A 21,627-nucleotide genomic window follows, 5' to 3' on the forward strand; every position below is an offset into this window, starting at 1 on the left:
CCTGACAAATGAGCCTGTTCTGCACTGACCAGCCTTCCAGAGTGGGGAGGTTCTTAGGCCCAACCTAAGAGCTGTTTTGAGAGTCACCATCCAACCTGTGACTTCACGGCACGGAAGTGGGCTCAAGAAAAGGACAGCAACAAAAAGCACTTCATGAGAAAGTCCTGTCCAAAGATAGGGCAGGTTTGCTTTAGTCAGTGAGCGAGGCTGAAAGGTTTCCCGGGATTCCTGGTGGGACGAAGCAAAGTTCTTTTCCCTGAGGAGGACCACCCAGCACCCACAGCAGTTCCATCTCAGTACTGCGGAGACTGGTCTCCATCTGCACCGGAGACATTCTGAGCTCATCTGGCTTTCTGCTGCTGCCTCTTCCAGCAGTGCCCCACCCCCAACCACAGTTGCCATCCCTTAAGAGAGCTCTTCCACTGGGGACCCCCACCCCTGCACATCTGTTTTCTCTTTACCTCTATATACCCACATCATGCCCCCCAACTACCAGGTTTCCAACCCTCACACCCTGGATCTGTAGCCCGGTTATGTAATCCTTTTCCTGCCCTGCTCCTCAGCTCACCTTCTCTGGCTTTAGTCCCATCTGAAACACCCTTGCCTACCTGCGAGTACTAGTGCCACCTCCCTGATGCTCTGAGGAGGAAATGATTTTCAATGAAAACGGGTGCCTGGGTGGCTCAGTCAGTTGAGCATTGGGACTCGGGATTTCAGCTCAGGCCACGATCTCATGGTTCAGGAGACTGAACCCTGTGCTGATGGCGTGGAGCCTGAGATTCCCCCCCCCGCCACACACCTTCTAACCTTTTAGAAATGTGAACTTAAAAACCACACACAAACTTGAAACCTCAAGACAAGGCCAACATCAACATGAGATAACAGTCCCCAGGCGGCTGGGTGACGTGTGGCAGTGAGAGGCAGAAGGACCAGCACCCACAGACTGTACTGCTATGCTGTCCCCACCCACTGCTGGGAGCCACCTCATGACACCTAAGACTTGACAGCTGCTAGCTTACTCTTTTTTCCAGAGGAAACCATAGGCAGGTTAAGTTAGTTTAAAATTTTATTTTTTTTAATTTTTTTTTTTTTAATATTTTTATGTAATAAAAAGTAAAAGTCCTTGTCCAACCATCCTTGTAGGGCATCTGTCTGTCTGTCTGTCTGTCTCTCACGCCGGTCACTCAAGTTAATGGGGAAGAAAGAAACAGGGGGGCCCAAGTCTGAGGTTATAAATAATAGAAAATAAAAGATCTTCCGTCTCCAGTGGGGGATAGATGAGAGGATGGGAGGGCAAGATGGGGTGGGGATGGGCAGGGGCAGAGCAGGACCCCCCCACCCCCGCTGGACCCTGGCCCTGCCCACTTCGAGCCCCCCCCCCTTCAAGGTGCTTGGCAGGAATTCCCCAGCTCCCCCGGGGTAAAGGGGGGTTTGGGGGGCTGGGACTGGTCCGAGCTGCTGGGGGAAGAGACATAGATCACTCTTCCCTCCACTCATGGAGGTCTCAGGTCGCGGCCAGGACAATCTTCAGTTCCCCGGGGGGTGGAAGGGGAGCTGCTGGGAGGGATGAGATTGAACTGGTTGGAGGGGAAAGAGAAGAGAGCAGGAGCATTAGAACCCAAGCAGCTGTCCCTTCATCCAATGCCGTCCAGTGTGGGGTGTGGGGGGAGTGTGTGGGTAGGAGCGGCCTCCTCAAGGTGTCTCATGGGGCTGTCAGAAGCACAGATCAATCGCTGTTTCCCAGTGAGCCAGAGCCCTTACTCGTGTGCCCAGCTCAGCCCCCCACACCCCAGCCTGGCCCTGTCTGCTGCGCTGACCTTACCTCGGCTAAGTCAGGAGACAGTCGGGGTCACTGAGAGCTGGGGAGGCAGTGGGGAGGGGGGCTGCTGGATCACAACTGAGCGAGGACGGAGGGAAGCAAAGGACAGAGCCAGGAGCAAGCCCCTGGCGGCGGCGACTGTGGCTTCTGCCCACCCTACATACTTCACAGACAGGTGCAGGTCGGCGGGCGCCCTGTGGGACAGCCCTGCCTCCAAGACCCCTCACTCCCCTCCCAGAACCCGTGCATCCTGCCCCACCTGCAGCCCATCAGCTCTTCCATGCCAAATTCCCCCAGCTAACGAGAACTCACGAATCCTGTCATCGGCTCCTCCTGGAAATCCAGGCGCCTGGCCAGGCTGCTCACCTTGGGGGTGTCCGATGTAGGGGTAGGGTGAGGGTGTGGAAGCTGAGAGTGCAGGCACCCCACTCTGGGGCACCGCGCCTTGGGGGGGGCCCCCATGGCTCTGGGGTGGGTGCAGCAGCATCACCTGGGGCGGGTGGGGAGCCCCAGGGTGAGGGGGCGGGGCTGCTGTGATTCCAGTTTGGACATGGGCCTGCAGAAAACAACAACAAAAAATCCCAGCTGGGAGCACCCCAGAAGCTACACACAGGCTCCGAGAAGCCTGGTGTTCAGACCACTGAGGAAAGGGGCAGCAGGATAGCCCCAGGACCCGGGTCCTGATGGCAAAACAGACCCATAGAAAGCAAGTCCCTTGGGCTCTTACCTGGGTAACATGGGCCATGTTGGTGAAGCCGTGGGGCAGCTGCTGGTGGGCATGGATGGCATACACAGCGGCTGGCTGGGGGAAGCTGCTCTGAGGGGACTGGGCAGAAGGTCCCGGTGGCAGAGAAGGCGGCGTGCCTGTCAGGGCCCCTGGGTGGTACAGATTCTGCTGTGGCTGTCCACTGCCCAGGTGTGGGGCCTGCCCCGCCTGGTGCTGTTAGGGGGAGGGGAAGGGTGAGTGCCACCCCACTCCTCGGGTACCAGGCCTACCCCCCACCGACTCCCGACCCTGCCCGAAGGGAATGAGCCCCCGGCTCCATCCCCCTCCTCCAGCCCCAACCACTCGGATCCCCCATGGCAGGCACCTGGACGGGACTGGGGGCCGCATGCTGGGACTGCGGCTGGCTCCCAGTAGGCGTGGTGGCCGGCTGCGGCTGGTGGGCATGGAGCTGCGTAGCATGGTGTGGATAGGACTGGTGAACGGTGGCTACGGCAGGAAAGAGGGAAGGGATCAGCGCCAAGCACACCGGAGAGGGCTAAGGAGCAGTCTGCGGGAAGGGCACAGAACTCACCATACAGGGCTTGGGGGGTGGGCTGCTCTGCAGAAGGGTACTGAGGAGTGGAGGACGACACAATGGCCTGGGGATGGCTCCCCGACGTCAGCATGCGTGGGTTGCTCTGAAGCATGGGGGCGAACACCGGCTGGAAGGACAAGAGAGGAGCGGTGGGCATGTCGCGCTGCCCGATAACCCGTACACGGCACGACTCCGGCTTTGCCGCAACCACCTTGTTTAACGTTCACAAGGGTGCAAGCAAGGAGACGCTGTTTGACCTGCGCTTTAGAGAGTACCAGTGCTTTGCTACGGGTCCTACCGGAGCCAGGACCGACACCCGAGTGACCCTCAGCTCTGTACTCCCGTCTCCCTCCCGTGCCTCAGTTACCTGCGAGGGGTAGTGGGCCATTGGCTGCATCATGGCAGGCTGGCCCGGGAACTGCTGCGGGGTGTAGGGGATGTAGGAAGAGTACGGTGTGGCAGCCACAAGAGGGGGGCCGGCGGCGGCGGCGGCCTGCATCATCGGAGGGGCTGAGGCTGGCTGGTGTTGGTCCGAGCGCTGCGGGGGCAGGGAGCCTGGGGAAAGGGAGAGAACGCCAAGCTTAAGTTCCATCTGCCAGGAGGCAACGAGGCAGCACCACCCCCCTGCCGTCGGAGCAGCCCTGCCAACTCTGCTCACCTTTTGCTCCCCGGTACTTGCCCTGCTGTCCAGGCACGGAATTGGATACAGGATATGGATACATCTGAGGTGCCTACGAACAAGGATACAAATGAGGCTGAACAGCTTGCTCACAGATGCCCAGAACAGGCCTGACCCGGTCCTCACCAGCCCAGCCAAGCCTCTTAGCCTAGACTCACTCGGTCTCTCCTCTTACCTGAACAGCTGGTCCCATGTGGATCTGAGGTATGTAGGAAATGTACTGGGGGCTATAGAGCCCACTCTGGCCTGCTGTGAGCACCGGGATGGAAGGAGTTGAGTGAGTCCGGGGCCCCGGAGAAGTCGGGGTACTGGTGGATTTATTCTGTAGTAAGAGACAACAGAGGATGCGTGCATTCTGGTCTCTGTATGCTCCTCCTGGGCTTATAACAGCAACAGAGCGCTGCACGCCAGATACACTCTACCCTTCATCTCGCTTAAGCCTCACGCTGAACCCCGAGACGAGTATTCTCAAATTACAGGTGAGGAAACAAAAGCCAAAAAGTTAAATGGCTTGTCATTCAAGCCAAAATCAGGGATCTGAATGAAACCTATGTTCAGAACTAGCCCAACACACATACTCCCGGAGCTAAACCCTAAACACATAAAAACCTGCCACACACATCATGACCCCTCGCCCCCAACCCTGACACGTTTGCCCTAGAGCAGCCCAACTTTCACGACCTCTCTCCCCATGCTCTCTCTCCCCACTCCCAAGCCTCCCTCAGAGAAACCAGTCCACCTTCGCCCATTCCATCTCACCACAGACAGCAGAGGCTTTGTGGGATTAAATTCCTTGGCATTGGGGTTCAGCGTGGACTTCTTCACTTGTCTGTGAGAGAAAAACAAAGTCAATCTTCACAGTTTGCTCATCTCCCCCGACACCTGCCCGGCTCCCCATCCTACTCACTCGGCAACAGGGCCCTCATCCTTGTCGTCTCCCTTGATGAGGCCCACCGGGGGGCTGCCAGTCTGGCTTGGGCAAGGTGGCGGGGGCTGCTCTGGCCCCTCGGTGGCTCCTGCTGGCGGCAGGGGTGCTTTGTCCTCCTTATCCGATACGGACTCCGTCTTGGAGGAGACTGGCGACCCCATTGGCTCTGAAGTCAACAGACCATCAACCTCCTTCTCTTTCCCTTTGGCCTCCTCCTTTAAGATCCGGGGAGGAAAAGGATCCAGGCTGGTCTCAGGGGAGCTACTGGACTGCAGCTGGAAGGAGAAAAGCACACATACAGTGCCCAGACAGCTGGTCCAGACCCCAGGCGTGGCTTCCTTCCTTCCTTCCTCCTTGCTTGGTCTCATCTCTTCTATTCCACCTAGTCCTGTGCCTCTTCTATAAGCTCCCTCACCCTCCCTCCATCCTTACACCCTGGCTCACTCCCATACTCCTCTCACCTTAAACTGGGCCCCAAACTTTCTCAATTCTTCCAGTTGAAAGCGTTTCTGTTCATTCTGAAGGCCAGGGACTATGAAAAACAGTGAAAAAGGAAAAAATACGCGTTTCTTTTTTCAAGGTGGCTACAATGCCAGTAGCCCAAAAGACGAAGAAAATAAGAAAAAAAAAAAAAGCTTGAGAGTTCTACAGAACAAATTAGGATCACATGACTGACAAGCTACTGTTTCCCAAACCCAACAAAACTCTTGGTACTAACTGAGGTGCTCTCCTAATTAAAAGGACACTCAGACCTCAGCGGGGGGTGGGGGGTTGGGGTGGAAATCCTCACCTTTCCCAGCTATCCGGGACAGCTCCTGGGATTCCAGAGTTCTCCCAGGTTCCTTGGCTGGAAGTTCTTTTACTGAGCAAGAAGAGACACATGCCTGAAGGTCCTTCTGTCCAGAACCACACTTCACATTGTCCACAAGCCCTCAACCATGTGGCTCTTACCATCTGTGGGGGCCAATGAGATCTTTGGAGAAGCTGGGGAAATGGAGCCTACTCCAGGATCCACAACTGATGATGTCACAGGGATGGAAGCTGAAGAGGTTGGTACTGCTGAGCCAATGGGGGGCTCAGGACAGGAAGCCGAGATTGGGGCAGGGGCAGCCGACTTGGGAGAACGTGGGGGATACATCCGGCCCACTGGAAGAAAAGGGAAAGCTGTACGATGGTTACTGCTGGTCAGTGCACAATGGGCACAGGGAACCTACTAGAAACACCAAATCAAGTTTATCTGTTTTTTTAAAAATTATTTGTAATGTTTGTTTATTTTTGGAGAGAGAGACAGAGCATGAGCAGGGGAGGGGCAGAGAGAGAGAGAGAGAGAGAGAGAGAGAGGGAGGGAGGGAGGGAGGGAGGGGCAGAACTGGATCTGGACTCTGAGCTGTCAGCCCAGAGCTGGATGAGGGGCTTGAACTCAAGAGCTAGGAGATCATGACCTGAGGTGATATCAGATGCTTAACTGACTGAGCCACCCAGGCGCCCCCCCACCCCTTTTCCTTTAATATGCAAGGTCAAACCTAAATTCCTAGAAGAGCAAGGCAGGTAACCTAATCAGGTAAAACAGATTCCTGGGCACCATAAAAGATTAGAATGTTTTACAGGAGCAGACTCACTTTGCAGAACTTTCTGTATTTCCAAAGAAGTTGAAAATTTTCTATTTCTCCTGTCTTAAAATGCTGACAACTGGGACACCTGGGTGGCTCAGTCGGTTAAACGGCCAGACTCTTGATTTTGGCTCAGGTCATGATCTCATGGTTTGTGAGACTGGGCCCTTGAATTTGGCTCCATGCTGACAGCTCAGAGTCTGCTTGGGATATCTCTCTCTCTCTTTTCTCCCCTCCCCTGAGCATGCTCTCTCTCATATTAAACATTTTAAAAAATAAGTAAAATGTTAACTTAGAAGTTTGTTACTGTTGTTTTTTAAAGTAAGCTCTATGCCCAATGTGGGGCTTGAACTCACAACCCTGAGATCAAGAGTCACATGCTCCTCTGAGCCAACCAGTCACCCTGACAACTAATTTAAACAAAAGACATCTGACAACCAAACACAAACCGTGGATTGCTACATTGGTATTTCTACGGGAGGGAAACAAATTTCTTTTCTAAAAAGCATAAACTCAAAACCCCCACAACATCTATTTCATCTGGGAACGGTCTCCCAACCCAGCTTTCCAACAACTGACATTTACATCCCCCACAAATTTTTATTTCTTCATATAACACTGCTGAAATTTTACCTGCAGGAGGAGGTGGAACAGAAGCTTCTCCAGAGGGCCTACTGCTGGGTGAAGACAGAGTCTTGGCACCACCTCTCAGAGGCCGCTGTGCCTTAGGGGACATGCGGGAAGGGCCTATTTTTTTTTTTTTTTTTTAAGATGGGGGAAAAAAGAGGCAGAGTATCTGCTATTACATTATCACCAACGCATCACCCTTCCAACCCACCTATCCTTTCAATTCTCCTTCCCACTTCCTTCCTATCGGCTTCCCTACCACCGCCCCCTGCCCCCAAAAGCCCGCTTAACTCACCTCCATTGATACCACGTGTCTCAGAACCTGGGCTGGGGCTGCTATTGTCAAGATGGTGAGGGCCACGAGGTGGCAAAGAGCTAAGGCCAGGGCGGCCACCCCGGGAACTACTGCATCGAACTCCTCCCCGGGGACCTTCCCGAACTCGTTGGGGTAGAGGGATATACTTTCCCTCCCTAGGGGAGAGAGTTCAAGCAAGGTCGATTAGTCATAAAGCCCACACATTTTGGAAAAATGAAGTTTTCCCTCCCAAAACACATGTGTACCTGTATACACACACATACCCTGCCTGGCTCCGGCTTTTTGCACTGCCCCACCTGAAAATCTGTTCTAGTTAAATGTTCTGTGGCTATAAGGCTTGTGATCTTATGATGTGCCAATCCCTGACCTGACCAACCTGGCCAAAGCTTCACATTCTACCATCCTGACCTATGAGAAAAATAGTATCACGTTATAGTTCAAGGTACAGCTTTTACAGGTTACTGGACATCATGTACACTCTGATTTCATTTGCATGAAGGGAAGAATAAGACCTACAAATGGATTAACCTGCAGAGCAAAAAAAGGGAATCAAACTCATTTTTTCCTCCCTAAACCCACAAGCTTTAATCTTTGTTACCTTGAACAAATTACTTATCTGCTCTAGGCCTCACTCTTACACCTGAAAATTGGGAAAAACTACGTACTAACCTGTATCTTACACGGCTGTGAAGCTTAGAAAGGAGTGTACAAAGCTCTTGGCCCCAGCCCTAGCCCTAGCCCGTACAGAGCCCCAAACAGACCAGGCCGCCCCCAGCAATCACCTGGATGCCAAGCTGGGGCTCTCCCGCCCTGAACCCTGCCGTTGGACTGCACTGTGCTTCTCTTCCTCAGTGCGCCCATCATCGTTCTCCATTGCGATCCGCAGGCGGTACTGGGGGCTTGATTCAATCTCTCGAGCCAATTGGGCTGCACGCAGCTCCCGCTGACGAAACTCTTCCGAGTTGTCCTTCTCCAAGGGCACCCTGAGAGGACCACCACAGATCACCACCACCCCAGTGCCAGGGGACAAGAGAGGAAAAAGGAAAAACGTTTCTATCGGTCCTATCACCAGTTCAGACGTGTGGATGTTTAATCCCTTCAACAACTCAACATATTTAATGGGCATCTACTAGGTCCCAGGCAGAGCAACAAGGCCTATCTCTGAACCTGAGGAGTATTTACACGCATATATCAGTATGTTTTAAGTTCTAGAAGAAAAGCATGGATAAACGGACAAAAAAGCAGTTAATTCTACCAACGAGATGACCTGGTATTTTGAGGGGACAATATTCAAGACAGATGAGGAGTGGGGAGAGGACATCCTAGATACCCAGAAAAGAATGAACAAATGCCACGACCCTAGGCCTCAAACTGCATCATCTAGGAAGTACCAAGACACTCACGTGTAAGAAGAAAGACTGCTATCATAGGTGGTCTTCACACCATAGTTCTCCTCGTTGAACTTGAACATTTCATTGGGGTCCCATCCGTTGGACTAAGGTGGGAAGGAAGGAGAATGTTTTAAAACCCAACAAGGAAAGCCAACAATGACCTGTCATTCTCCTCCACCAGGCTGAAAAAACAAAGATCTGACCAAACCAGGCGTGGAAAATAGAAACAAAGCTGGCAGGAATATCAACTAGTACTAGCAATTGTAGGACAAACTGCTAACAACTAGTAAAACCAAGGTCTTACAGGACCTAACAAATCCCTTACCAGGTTAATGTCCCAGAAAAATTTAGCGTACGTGCATGGGGACACATGTTCTAAAGTTCAGCAAGGCACTATTTTTTTTTTTTTTTTTGAAAGACAGAGAGACACAAAGCCCGAACAGGGGAGGGACAAAGAGAAAAGGGGAGACACAAAATCTGAAGCAGGCTCCAGGCTCTATCAGCACAGAGCCCTATGCGGGGCTTGAACGCATGAACTGTGAGATTATGATCTGAACCGAAGTCAGACGCTTAACTGACTGAGCCACCCAAGTGCCCCTGTAAGGCACTATTTCTAATAACAAAATAACGAGTCAAAACACCAACCAGTGAAGAAAAAAAAAAATACGTTCTGTTGTATATATATCCATGTATACGTATATAAACAGAATAAGACAAAATCACTAAAAGCATTGAGTAGATCATGAAATAACTCAAACATGAAATAATTCAGAAACAACAGAAAGGGAAGAAAATTCTTGTATGGATTAACTATAGCATCATAATGCCTTAACTCATGAGGAATTTTAAATGATTCATAGTAGTGCTTGTTTTTGGAAGGGACATGGGTCCACACGGTCCTCGATCTTGTCTATACTTTGTTAATTAGAAAAAAAAAAAACACCTTCAAGCAAATGTTAATAGTTGTCAATCGCAGATGTTGGGAGAACAGGTATTTTTGTTTTATTTTCTGTACCTTTCCATTTGGAATCGGACTGCCAACAACAGGCAACAGTAAGAGATTTTTCTCCCCTTCCCCAGAAGCAACTCTTGGTTCTACGACATCACAGTCAACAACCCACACTCAGACAGGAGAGTGACCCAGCTCTCGGGTTCTCAGGGAAGGGGACCGTACCATGTCAGACTCGAGGTCATAGTCATCACTGTTGCTGTCACCCCCTTCCCAGCGCTGAAGCACCTTCTCTTTGTGCTCCCCATTCACTTTTGAGTTCATGGCAATGGCTGAATCCGTAAACTTGTCTGTGGGGGCAGAGTTGAAGATCAGGAGTCAAGAGATACTTCATAGCCTTCTTCCAACACCCCCTGCCCCCAATGAGTAGTTCAGGAGCAAAGAAAAGTTTGCGTGTGTCAGAGGTGGGTGAGGGTGGATGCAGCATAACAAGCCACATCTTAACTGTTCAAAAGAAGCAAGGAGTTAAAAGCAAAGCAAGGAAAACGTGAAGAACTACACCACAGGCCGGAATTCATCCCACTGTATCTTAGGTATCGAGATACAGTTTCAAAAAGAAAAATCTGGCCATCCTCCTCCAAAAAAAGACGTTTGTAAAGGGAGAAGAAGAAGAACAAGTCCTTACGTAACTGCTCTATGCCCTCTACTCAAAGAGTGGGTCTGGCATAAAAACTCGACACGATACCTTTAGTAGCATAATTGAAGTCAACATTTCGGAAGTGGACAAGCATGACATCACTTGGCTTAAACACCATGGTATCCACAATGTCTTCCCGACAAGGGCCACCTGCTGGCTCAGATGCTTTCCGGTGTACAGCATCCACGGCTAGTTCAAACTATAAAAATCCCATTTCCCAATAGTAAAGGGTCAATATCAAGAAATGCGATGGTCAAAATAGGACTATTTTTCTCCTACCCTTTCTAACCTTTTTCCAACACCACAGTCACACAAATAGTCTTCTGAACATTAGCCACAGGACTAAGTATTTTAACACTAAAGTACCCAGCCCTCAAATTTCCAATCCACATTTTTTTAGTGCTTCCAGCACTACTCTGGTACAGGCCTAGAGAAATGAGTAGCACACACCACAAGCCTATCCAACACCACTCAACTCACATCTTCAGTGAGTCTATTTCATTCTCCTTACATGCCCCTGCAAAAATAAGCTAATTTGAGTCCACTAACCTTTGAGCTCAGAGTCTTGAAGATACCTTCATACGTGGTACCATTCTTCACCTTCACATCACAAGTGGAGCCCTGGAACAGAGGAATAAGAAGAGTGTCTCCAGCAAACTGGCGTGCTACATCCCTCAACCAACCTAGGGGCTAGGTACCCACTTACCACAACAGCTGTAAGAAAATGCAGCATTCTGGAATTGCTGTAAACACCCTCGAACACCTGTCAGTAACACAGAAGAAATAGACGCTTGACACCTCCCCTTCCTTCTGAATATCCACACTCCCCTCACATCATTTTGTATCCTGAGCCCAACTATTTGTGCACCTAATCTGTCCCATATGCCCACATGTACCTCTGTACTTTGGGGTGTGTGTGTGAGGAGGCACTCACCGGTGACTGTGGGGGGCCCTTTCCTGTGCTTTGTCCCCTATGAGAGGAAACAAAAAACTAGTTAAAAATGTTTAATCCCTCTTATACGATTTATTTCAAAGAACGTGGTATCCTACAATCACATACCCTGTGAACATGCCTATTTAGACTACAAACCAATTAACAAGATTTTCAAACTCTCACCTTACAGAGGAAGAAAGGCATAGACAGTAAAAGCCAGTAAACACATTTCCTCCAAATGCCACTAAAACAGACCTCAATCAGCAATGGTTGTCAATTCAACACAACCTTCTCACCTCCAAGGGGCCAGGACTACAGGCTTCCCCCCAAAATGCTACATTAATCGTTAACCAATAATCCACCCCAAACATAAAGGTGAAAGCAGATTCAGAACTACCCAGTTTACGCACGTTACCTCTCAAAACAGAAAAGACAATCATTTTCACCAGCCTTACGCCCCAAACTCTGGGAGGAGGGTACTCCTTTTAGGACCCACCCTCCTCTCGACCTCTTTTACTCATTCAATATTACCCACTCTGGGGTCACTGATCGCCCGGTAACCCTGCTCTTCGCTGGCTGATGTAACCGGCGGTTGAGGAGGGCGATGAGGGGGCCGTTGGCGGGGCTGGGGGACAGCGCAGCCGCAAAAGCCATCCACCGGGAGGCCTCGCCCGGCCTGCGCCTGCGCATTAAAGCCCACGGGCTTCCAAAATCCCCCCTCCGCGGCCAGAACCCACTGCGCCTGCGTGTACCGCCACTCTCAAGTCCATTAACCCACACGCAGAAGAAGCCGAGTGGGGTGCCCACCACTCATCCACGAACACCAGGCGAACCCCGCCACGCACACTCCCACACCCTGCCCTGTAGGTTACCCGCGGCTCACGAACGCCCGGGTCATAAGACAGAGCATCCGCGCGCACGTACGAGAAGAGCGCGCGCGCGCTGGAGGTTCCCCGCCCGCAGTCCTCCCAGTTGTCCCTCCTTCCGTTCCCCCGCCCACCCCGCTCCCCTCCTACTGGCCAGACCGGGAAGGAGGTGGTAGCAACCCGATCCCAAGTCCCTCCCTCCCCATTGGCCAAACTGTGGGCCGCGCGCCCCCCTCCATTGGCTACGGCCGGGGACCCCTTCCCGCAGCTGACTCCCTATTGGCTGAAGCCGGGGACCGCGAGACCCTTCGTGGTAATGGAGCCTGGGACCCCGATCACCTCTTCACCCCCCCAACTCCTCGTTCTGACGGCGCTGGCGGGATGCGCCCCGCCTGCCCTTAAGGCCCGAGCCCCGAGCCCCGACTAGGCTCTGAGAGCTGAGCACGGCCCTTAAATGTCCCGGTGGCCGCCCGGGGACCCCTTCCCTCTGACCTGTTAGGACCTGAGGGGGCCCACCCCCAGCCTCACGGGAATTCCTCACTTTCCCCGGGCGCCCCTCAAAGGTGGCCAGGCTAGGTACCCGCCACGCGCGGTGTCCTCGGGTGCCGGCCGCTGGGCCGGAGCCGAGCGGCCGCCGCCGCCCCGCAGTTTAGCCTCCAGCGCCCGGAAACCCACCCCTCCTCACCTGGCGCTGCCGATAGCCGCTGCCCCTGGCCTTTCCTGATGTTGCTGCGGCGGCGGCGGCTGCGGCGCCAAAATGCCCTCGGCTCCCCGGCGGAGCCCGCTCCCGGCGGCTGCTGCAGGCCCCAAGCAGGGAGTAGCGGCCGCGGGAGGCCCTGGAGGAGCCGAGGTGGAGGCCAGGGGCCCCGGGAGGCCGCCGTTGGGAGGGCTGGTGCCCCCGGGAGGCCGGCGGGCCACGGCCTGTTGCGTGGGGGGCGGCTGCTGGGGCTGGGAGGTCTGTTGTGGCGGCTGAGGCTTCAACATGATGGCAGCGTCCGGAAGGGGAATTAGGGGGAAGGGAGGGAGAGAGGAGGCTGGGGCTAGGCCCCCGCCGGAGAGCGCGGGAAGCGAAGGGGATTGGGAAGCTGGGGACCCGCCGTTGGCGGGCGGGGGGAGCCCCGCGGTGTCGGGGGTGGACAGAGACGACCGCGGCTCGAGGAAGCGCCGCGAGGCGGAAGGGGAGGGGGGTCCCGCGGGCCGGAGGAAAGCGAGAGGGCGCGAGCCGGCCTGGCGCGCGTGCGCGTCGCCGGGGAAAGAGGAGGAGCGCGCGGGCGGGAGCTCCCGAAGGGGGAGGGGCGGGCAGGAGGGAACGGCGGCGCGAGAGGTCCGCGCGCACCGGGGCGGTTGGCTCCGGGCGGGAGAGGAGAGAAAAAGGCGAATCTCGCACCCCTAGCCTTTGGAGTGGGGAAGGAGCAGCGCGGGCGCTCACGCGCGCCAAAGATTTAGAATCCCTAGTTCTCAAACAGTCCTAGGGGTTGATGCCCGCTGTCGCTTCACAATGAGCGTGTGAAGCGCTGGGGGAGGAGCCGAAGTAGCCGAGAGGAAGGAAGAGCCGGCCGTCCCGCCCACGCCGGTGGCGTAGCGTCAGGATGCCTCCGCATTTGTGTGAGATGTCACGACGTAGCGTGCAGTTCTTCCGCCACTTGGGTGCTCGTGGGCGGAGTCTAAGTGCAAAGAAATCCCGGGTATAGACTAGCGACTGCCCCTCTTCGGGGGGTGGTGGTGGGCTTCTTGAGCTATTCTTGACTTTGTCTGCTTTAAATAAAAGACTGATAGACACTCAGCATGTTGTAGATAAATGTATGCTAAATCCTGAAGTATTTTAAACTTAACCTAAATGGGTTCTCCGTGCCCTAGAATGAACCCTTAAACTGTAGTGACGGAGAGACTGTTTGAAGGTCAAAGTACTTAGGGTCTAATTCAAAATTCTTGATACTCACCTCTGCGATGAAGCCAGGCTTCATCCATTCAAAATCAGTTGGGCATTAGGACATTAGGCTGGATGCACTGGATACAACTGTAATTTAACCGCTTCGTGTCTTCAAGGAGTTTAAGCTAGTTGTAGACCCAGACAATTAGATGAGATCTATCAGGTGAAGCGTATGAGCACAGATAGGAGTTACACTGAATCCAGCGTTGGGTGATGAATTGCTAGGCAAGGGGAATAGGATGTGATGAGATAAAACGTCAACGTGGCAGGAACATAAAATTAAAGAAGTTTTAAAAAAATGAGACCTGGGACTAGATTTTAAAGAGACTTGGACATTATGCTCAAAGTAGTGGGGAGCCTTTCACAGAAAAGGAAGAGACCAGATTTACATTTTTAGAGGAGTACTCTGCAATGTGGAGAGTGGAGTAGAGCAGCGATGAGTCTGGTCTTAATCCCAGTGAGACTTTCAGTATCTCAATCTTCCTTCGCTCCAGGCATTAGCATTGGAAGCCTTCCCAAACCCTCTACCACAAACAGGCACAATATCTAGCTAAAAGTCACCCTTCCTTTTTGGGAAGTATGCTTTCACCCGGGTCTCACTCCAGGCATCGAGTGTGTTAGGCTCCCCTCCTATGTGCTTGCCAGGCAAATTGCTCCACATCATTCCAAGACCTCCTTTAATTCTGTCTTGCTTGTGTCCGCTCCCTAAGAGTTGGGATCCTACTCTTACTGTACCCGCAGTGCCTCGCACAATACAGGTAGTCAACTGAATACTTATGAAAGAAATGGATCCGAGTGGTAGCTTAAAGACTATGTCTCCTGGATGCCGAAATAATACAGATCTGGCGTTTTCCTGGTATTACTGGCACCACCGGGTGCCCTGCCACCTCTCCAGCCTCTTTATGGGCACTTCTGTCTCCTCCACCTGCATCAAATTCTAAGTTTTAGCCTCATGAAACTCCCATTTTCACGACACACCTTGCTCTTTTCCAACGCTTCCTTTACTTGTGCTGTTTCTTCACCTACCGTCTCGTTCGTCAAGCTCAGGTGTCCATTCTTTTGAACAGCCTGTTACCGACTCAGTCCTTCAGGCTCTCAGAGTACTGGGATGGTGTTGCTTATACGGACCCCGAGGTTATAAAAGGCAGGGACTATATTTATTCATTTCCCTATCTTTTATGTCTAGCTCAGTGGCTGGCACACAGTCACTCAAATTATTTGGTAAATGAATGGAACGTTGTCTTACTATATGCAATTTAGAAATTATATCACTGTGATTTGATATGGAATGATTTCCAGGAAGAAAGCAAAGCTTATAGTCTGTGCTACCTCTTGTCCACAGAAGGGAAAATAAAGAAACAAATGTATCTGCAAATTTTTGCAAAGGAAAGCACAAAAAGTATAACCCCCAAACTAATAAAATCAGTTACCTAATGAGGGTTCCTGGGTTGTTTATGTTCTTGTTGAAGGAAACAACAGAGGGCGCCTGGGTGGCTCAGTCAGTTAAGCTTCCGACGTTGGCTTAAGTCGCTATCTGGCGGTTTGTGAGTTCAAGACCCATGTTGGGCTCCATGCTGATAGCTCAGAGCCCAGAGCCCGGTTCAGATTCTGTGTCTCCCTCTCTCTGCCCCTCCACCGCTCACACTCTGTCTCTCTCCCTCAAAAATAAATAAGCATTAAAAATTTTTTTTTAAAAAGGAAAACAACAGAGCTCTGGAGAGAGGAAGACACTTCTTTGAGTTTACCTTTTCATATAACTTGGACTTTTCAAATCATGTTTAATGGTCAACACTTTCTTTTTTTAAAACTTTTCTTTCTTCAGTTTACGTTGAGAGACAGAGAGAGGCAGAAGAAAGCATGAGCAGAGGACAGGCAGAGAGAGAGAATCCTAAGCAGGCTCCACGCTCAGTATGGACCCTGACGAGGGCCTCCATCATGAGTTCATGACCTGAGCCAAAATCAAGAGTTGGATGCTTAACCGGCTGAGCCACCCAGGTGCCCCAATTTTTTTTTTTTTAATGTAAGCTCTACGCCCAACGTGGGGCTTGAACTCACAACCCCGAGATCAAAAGTCTCATACTTCATCGACTGAGCCGGCCAGGCACCCCTAATGGTCGACCTCTTCAAGAAGTTAAATCAACAGAGATGGACGGTAGCTAAAATCAGAATATAGACATAAATAAATGATCCCAAATCTATTTTAGATGAGTGAAAGTGACCCACTGAAAGAGGAAAAATCGAACTAATTCAAGTAACTTTCAGGCACTCTCTGCCTACAGAAAAAAGAACTACAAACCTTAAGTTCTTCTTAGGAGGTTTGCTATAGTGATAGTGGCATAGCAATTCTGAAATTACCTTGGGTATGGGGATTGAACATGCAAGTAAACAGACATTGCTGAGAAGGAGGATTATCATGAGGAAGTAGGGAAAAGCAAATATGGAAGGAAATAAGTGAGCAAAACTTTAGTGGGGTTGGATCAGAACAGGAAATATCAGTATAAGATTTATGGGGCAAAAATAGATGATAGATTGACTGATTTACACATACCTAGTTCCCAGATCTTGGCTTCTAAATATTCCACAGAAAGATCCCAGGTCCCAGGGCCCTTTGAAGCTTCCTTCCTGATTCCAGCTTGGGGAGGAGCAAGGAAGATACCAAGGGAGTTTGGAATATTTTGTTGTGCCAGGAAGTAAGTACTAAAAAAAGTATTAGGGCATTAAAGGGACATAGGAACCATCGTGAAGAGGCCAAACCTGACACAGTTTGAGGATCCACAATATAGAAGTATAGTAATAGGTTATAACCCGTTGAATAAAAGAGGAATCCATACATCCATACTGTTAATAGGTATAAATATACATGCATACACACACAAAAAGAAACATACAGGAGAAATAGCAAGACTGTATTCTTCAAAACTGTTCCATGGCATGAAAGACAAAGAAAGGTTGAGGAACTGTTCCAGGTTAAAGAAGGCTAAAATGACTACCAATAAATGAACTAGAGGGGCGCCTGGGTGACTCAGTCGGTTGAGCATCCGACTTCGGCTCAGGTCATGATCTCGTGGTCTGTGAGTTCAAGCCCTGCGTCGGGCTCTGTGCTGACAGCTCAGAGCCTGGAACCTGCTTCGGATTCTCTGTCTCCCTCTCTCTCTGCCCCTCCCCCACTCATGCGTGTGCGCTCTCTCTCTCTCTGTCAAAAATAAATAAACATTAAAAAAAAAAAAGTGAACTAGATCCTGGCCTAGATCCAGGAAGAAAAAAAAAAACTGCTATAAAAGACATGGAGAAAAATGGACAAATTTGTAATATAGACTGTATAATACATCCAGGATAATTCCCTGAATGTGATAACTATTGTAGATGTGTACAAGTATATTCTTAGTAAATATGCACTTAAGTATTCTACGGGGTAAAGGAATATGATATATCCAACCTGCTTTCAACTGGTTCAAATTATGTGTATGCATTTTCTTTATGTTCACACAGAAAAAATGATGAAGCAACTATGGCACAATGTTAACTAGTGGATCTGGATAAGCTTTATTTTTCTTTTTTGTTTATTTTAAGATTTTATGTTTAAGTAATCTCTACACCCAATGTGAGGCTCAAACTCACAACCCCAAGATCAAGAGTTGCATGTTCTGACTGAGCCAGCCAGGGGCCCCATTCCGGGTAAACTTCATACCGAAGTTCGTTGTAGTAGCCTTTCAACTTCCTTGTAAGTTTGAAATTATGTTCAAAATAAAGAATTTACATATCAATAAGTAAATATCATTTTAACACCCCTAAAGTTAGGGAAAGGAGTGAGTAAACCACGTAATTATATCTACTAAACATCCACAAACTCATTGATGAATTAAGCGAGGAGTTTTTAGTTCTGAGGAATACCCTTAGGCACTACACCAGTGTTCACGGCATTTTATCCGCATGTATCTGAGAAGTAGTCCCAGTCTGAGGCTCAGATGATACTAGGACTCCATTCATACAAAACAGTGAGGGCATATTCCTCGCTTAAGACATGTCAGAGAGTGGCTGGGGCAACGAGATGAGATGTTCCTTATGATGAAAATTCGACTCTACCTCCCCAACACACATCCTACAAGGACACTTTTTCCCCATAAGTGCCAAAATGTTTTTCAAGAAGAGGCAGCATCTGTAGCAGAAACAATACAGGCCTAACAGGATATGGCCCAGAAGAGAAGAATTCTAGCTCTGCCTTTGTCTTTTACTAAGTCTACCGACCACAGCAAGTGATTGGACCTCTGAGGCCGCAGCCTCTGTCTAAAAGGAGAGGTCAGAATAGACGAAGGGTACCAAATTCAAATGCCTACATGAGAAAGCTGGTAATAAAAAAGAGTGAAGCAAGGAGGCACCGTGACAAACTGGACAGCATGCGCCCTCTCTAAAAGGGGTCCCTGAGTGGCTCAGTCAGTTAGGCCTTTGACTTTGGCTCAGTCATGATCTCACGGTTCATGAGTTTGAGCCCTGCACTGGGCTCCCTGCTGATAGCACAGAGCCTGCTTTAGATCTTCTGTCCTCCTCTTTCCGTGCCCCTCCCCAGGTTATGCATGTGCATGTGAGCTCTCTCTCTCTCAAAAAGAAACATGTTAAATAAAGAAATAATGAATGAATGAATGAATGAATGAATGAATAAAAGAGATACCTGCTTCTCAGTTTCAATCAACTTCTGCCGGTAGGGTTGTGTTCTAGGATTGCCAGAGATCTTGACATGGAACGTTCTCCAGAATAGATCACATGCTAGGCCACAAAACAAGTCTTAACGAATCAAAAAGATCAAAGTCATACCATGCATATTTTCTGAACACAACACTGAAACTAGAAGTCAACCACAAGAAAAAAGGTCTGGAAAGAGCACAAATCCGTGGAGTTTAAATAACATGTTACTAAGCAGTGAATGGGTCAACCAAGAAATCAAAGAATAAATAAAAAAATTACATGGAAACAAATGAAAATGAAAACATAATTGTCCAAAAATCTTTTGGATGTAGGAAAAGTGATTCTAAGAGGGAAGTTTATGGCAATACAGTCCTACTTCAAGAAGCAAGAAAAATCTCAAATAAACAACCTAACCTTACACCTAAAGGAGGAGGAGGAGGAGGAGGAGGAGGAGGAGGAGGAGGAGGAGGAAGAAGAAGAAGAACAAGAACAAGAACAAGAAGAACAAGAAGAAGAAGAAGAAGAAGAAGAAGAAGAAGAAGAACGATGACAATGACAACAACAACAAAACCCAAAACCAGCAGAAGGAAGAAAATAATAAAGATCAGAGCAGAAATAAATGATATAAAAACAAACAAAAACACCCACAATAGAACAGATCAATGAAACCAGGAGCTGTTCTTTGACAAGATCAACAAAATTGATAAACCCCTAGCCAGACTTATCAGACAGAGAAAAAGAGAAAGAGAGACAGGACTCAAACAAACAAAATCACAAATGAAAGAAGAAAAATAACCAACACCACAATTTCTCAGAAATACAATTATAAGAGAATATTATGAAAAATTATATGCCAACACATTGACCAACCTAGAAGAAATAGATGAATTCCTGGAAACATAAATTATCAAAACTGGAGCAGGAATAAATGGAAAATTTGAGCAGACTGATTACCAGCAATGAAGTTGAATCAGTAATCAAAAAACTCCCAACAAACAAAACCCCAGGACTAGATGGCTTCACAGGTTAATCCCACCAACCATTTAAAGAAGACTTAATGCCTATGCTTCACAAACTATTCCAAAAAATAGAAGAGGAAGAAAAACTTCCAAATTCATTCTATGAGGCCAGTATTAGCCTGATACCAAACCCAAATAAAGACACCACGAAAAAAGAGAACTGCAATGTCCATATCTCTGATGAACATGGATGCAAAAATCCTCAAGAAAATACTAGCAAACCAAATCCAACAGCACATTAAAAAAATATATGCCATGATCAAGTACATTTATTCCCAGGATGCAAGGTGGTTCAGTACTCACAAATCAATCAACATGATACATCACATCAATAAGAGAAAGGATACAAACAATATGATCATTTCAATAAATGCAGAAAAAGCACTGGACAAAGTACAACATCCATTCATGATAAAAACCCTTAACAAGGTAGGTCTAGAGGGAATGTACCTAACATAATAAAGGCCATATATGAAAAACCCACAGTGAACAGAGTTTTTCTCCTAAGGTCAGGAACAAGACAAGGATGTCCACTCTCACCCCTTTTATTCAGCGTAGTACTTTAGTAGTCTCAGCCATGGCAATCAGACAGCAAAAAGAAATAAAGGACATCCAAATTGAAGTAAAACTTTCACTATTTGCAGATGACATGATACTATATATAGAAAAGACTCCACCAAAAAATCACTAGAACTGATCAATTCATTCAGTAAAGTCACAGGGAACAAAATGTACAGAAATCTGTTGCATTTCTATACACTAATAATGAAGCAGCAGAAGGAGACATTAAGAAAACAATCCCATTTACAATTGCACCAATAATTTAAAAAAAAATAGCAGGAATAAACTTACCCAAAGAGGTGAAAGGCCTGCACTCTGAAAACTATAAAACACTGATGAAAGAATTTGAAGATGACACAGAGAAATGGAAAGATAGCCCATGCTCATGGATTGAAAGAACAAATATTGTTAAAATGTCTATATTACCCAAAGCCATCTACAGATTTAATGAACTCCCTATGAAAACACCAACAGCATTTTTCACAGAACTAGAACAGACAATCCTAACATTTGTATGGAACCGCAAAAGACCCCAAACAGCTCAAGGAATCTTGAACAAGAGAAACAAAACTGGAGGGATCACAATTCCAGACTTTGAGTTATATCACAAATCTGTAGTAATCAAATCTGTATGGTATTGGCACCACAATAGGCACATAGGTCAATGGAACAGAATAGAAAACCCAGAAATAAACCCACAGTTATAAGATCAATTGATATTTGACAAAGCAAGAAGGAATGTCCAGTGGGAAAAAGATAGTTCTTCAACAAATGGTGTTGGGAAAACTGTACAACATGCAGAAGAATGAAACTGGACCGCTTTCACCACACACAAAAATAAACTCAAAATGAATGAAAGATGGGGCGCCTGGGTGGCGCAGTCGGCTAAGCGTCCAACTTCAGCCAGGTCACGATCTTGCGGTCTGTGAGTTCGAGCCCCGCGTCAGGCTCTGGGCTGATGGCTCAGAGCCTGGAGCCTGTTTCCGATTCTGTGTCTCCCTCTCTCTCTGCCCCTCCCCCGTTCATGCTCTGTCTCTCTCTGTGCCAAAAATAAATAAAAAAAAAAAAAAGTTGAAAAAAAAATTAAAAAAAAAAAAAAAGAATGAAAGATGTAAATGTGAGACCTGGAACTATAAAAATCCTAGAAGAGAGCACAGACAGTAATTTCTCTGACATTGGCCATAGCAACATTTTTCTAGATGTTTCTTCAGGCAAGGGAAATAAAAGCAAAAATGAACTGTTGGGACTTCCTCAAAATAAAAAGCTTCTTCACAGCAAAGGAAACAATCAACAAAACTATAAGGTGAAAAAGCAAAAACA

General features: G+C 48.8%; 1 protein-coding gene across 25 annotated transcripts; it reads right to left on the minus strand.

The window, feature by feature from the left end:
* Window positions 1–1,048: 1,048 nt before the first annotated feature.
* Window positions 1,049–13,338, minus strand: ATXN2L (ataxin 2 like). Of its 25 annotated transcripts, none has more exons than XM_049638518.1 (24): window positions 12,803–13,335; window positions 11,252–11,288; window positions 11,024–11,080; window positions 10,867–10,938; window positions 10,366–10,516; window positions 9,846–9,970; window positions 8,684–8,775; window positions 8,063–8,263; window positions 7,260–7,435; window positions 6,971–7,084; window positions 5,679–5,891; window positions 5,518–5,589; window positions 5,189–5,259; window positions 4,707–5,002; window positions 4,559–4,628; window positions 3,975–4,121; window positions 3,779–3,851; window positions 3,488–3,675; window positions 3,118–3,247; window positions 2,911–3,032; window positions 2,547–2,759; window positions 2,186–2,375; window positions 1,823–1,859; window positions 1,049–1,554 (listed from the first exon to the last, which is right to left on the minus strand). In XM_049638518.1, exons 1-23 carry the CDS (start codon window positions 13,099–13,101, stop codon window positions 1,828–1,830), a joined length of 3,141 nt encoding a protein of 1,046 aa, XP_049494475.1. In that variant the 5' UTR covers window positions 13,102–13,335; the 3' UTR covers window positions 1,049–1,554; window positions 1,823–1,827. The 25 variants fall into 25 exon arrangements, with proteins under 25 accessions (XP_049494475.1, XP_049494467.1, XP_049494456.1 ...); XM_049638510.1 differs by having other exon boundaries at window positions 2,132–2,375; XM_049638499.1 differs by having other exon boundaries at window positions 1,823–1,982; window positions 2,132–2,375.
* Between the last annotated feature and the right edge of the window lie 8,289 nt (window positions 13,339–21,627).

Source organism: Panthera uncia, chromosome E3, assembly GCF_023721935.1.
Source record: "Panthera uncia isolate 11264 chromosome E3, Puncia_PCG_1.0, whole genome shotgun sequence".
In the NCBI taxonomy this organism is placed as follows: Eukaryota; Metazoa; Chordata; class Mammalia; order Carnivora; family Felidae; genus Panthera; species Panthera uncia.

Bases quoted from the DNA above. Each gene is read 5' to 3' on its own strand.
- ATXN2L (XM_049638499.1), bottom strand. From the start codon at position 13,101: ATGTTGAAGCCTCAGCCGCCACAACAGACCTCCCAGCCCCAGCAGCCG. The intron at 8,776-9,845 runs GTACGGTCCCCT...TTCCCACCTTAG, and splicing joins ATGACCTCGAGTCTGACATG to TCCAACGGATGGGACCCCAA. The intron at 5,590-5,678 runs GTAAGAGCCACA...CTTCTTGCTCAG, and splicing joins CTCATTGGCCCCCACAGATG to TAAAAGAACTTCCAGCCAAG.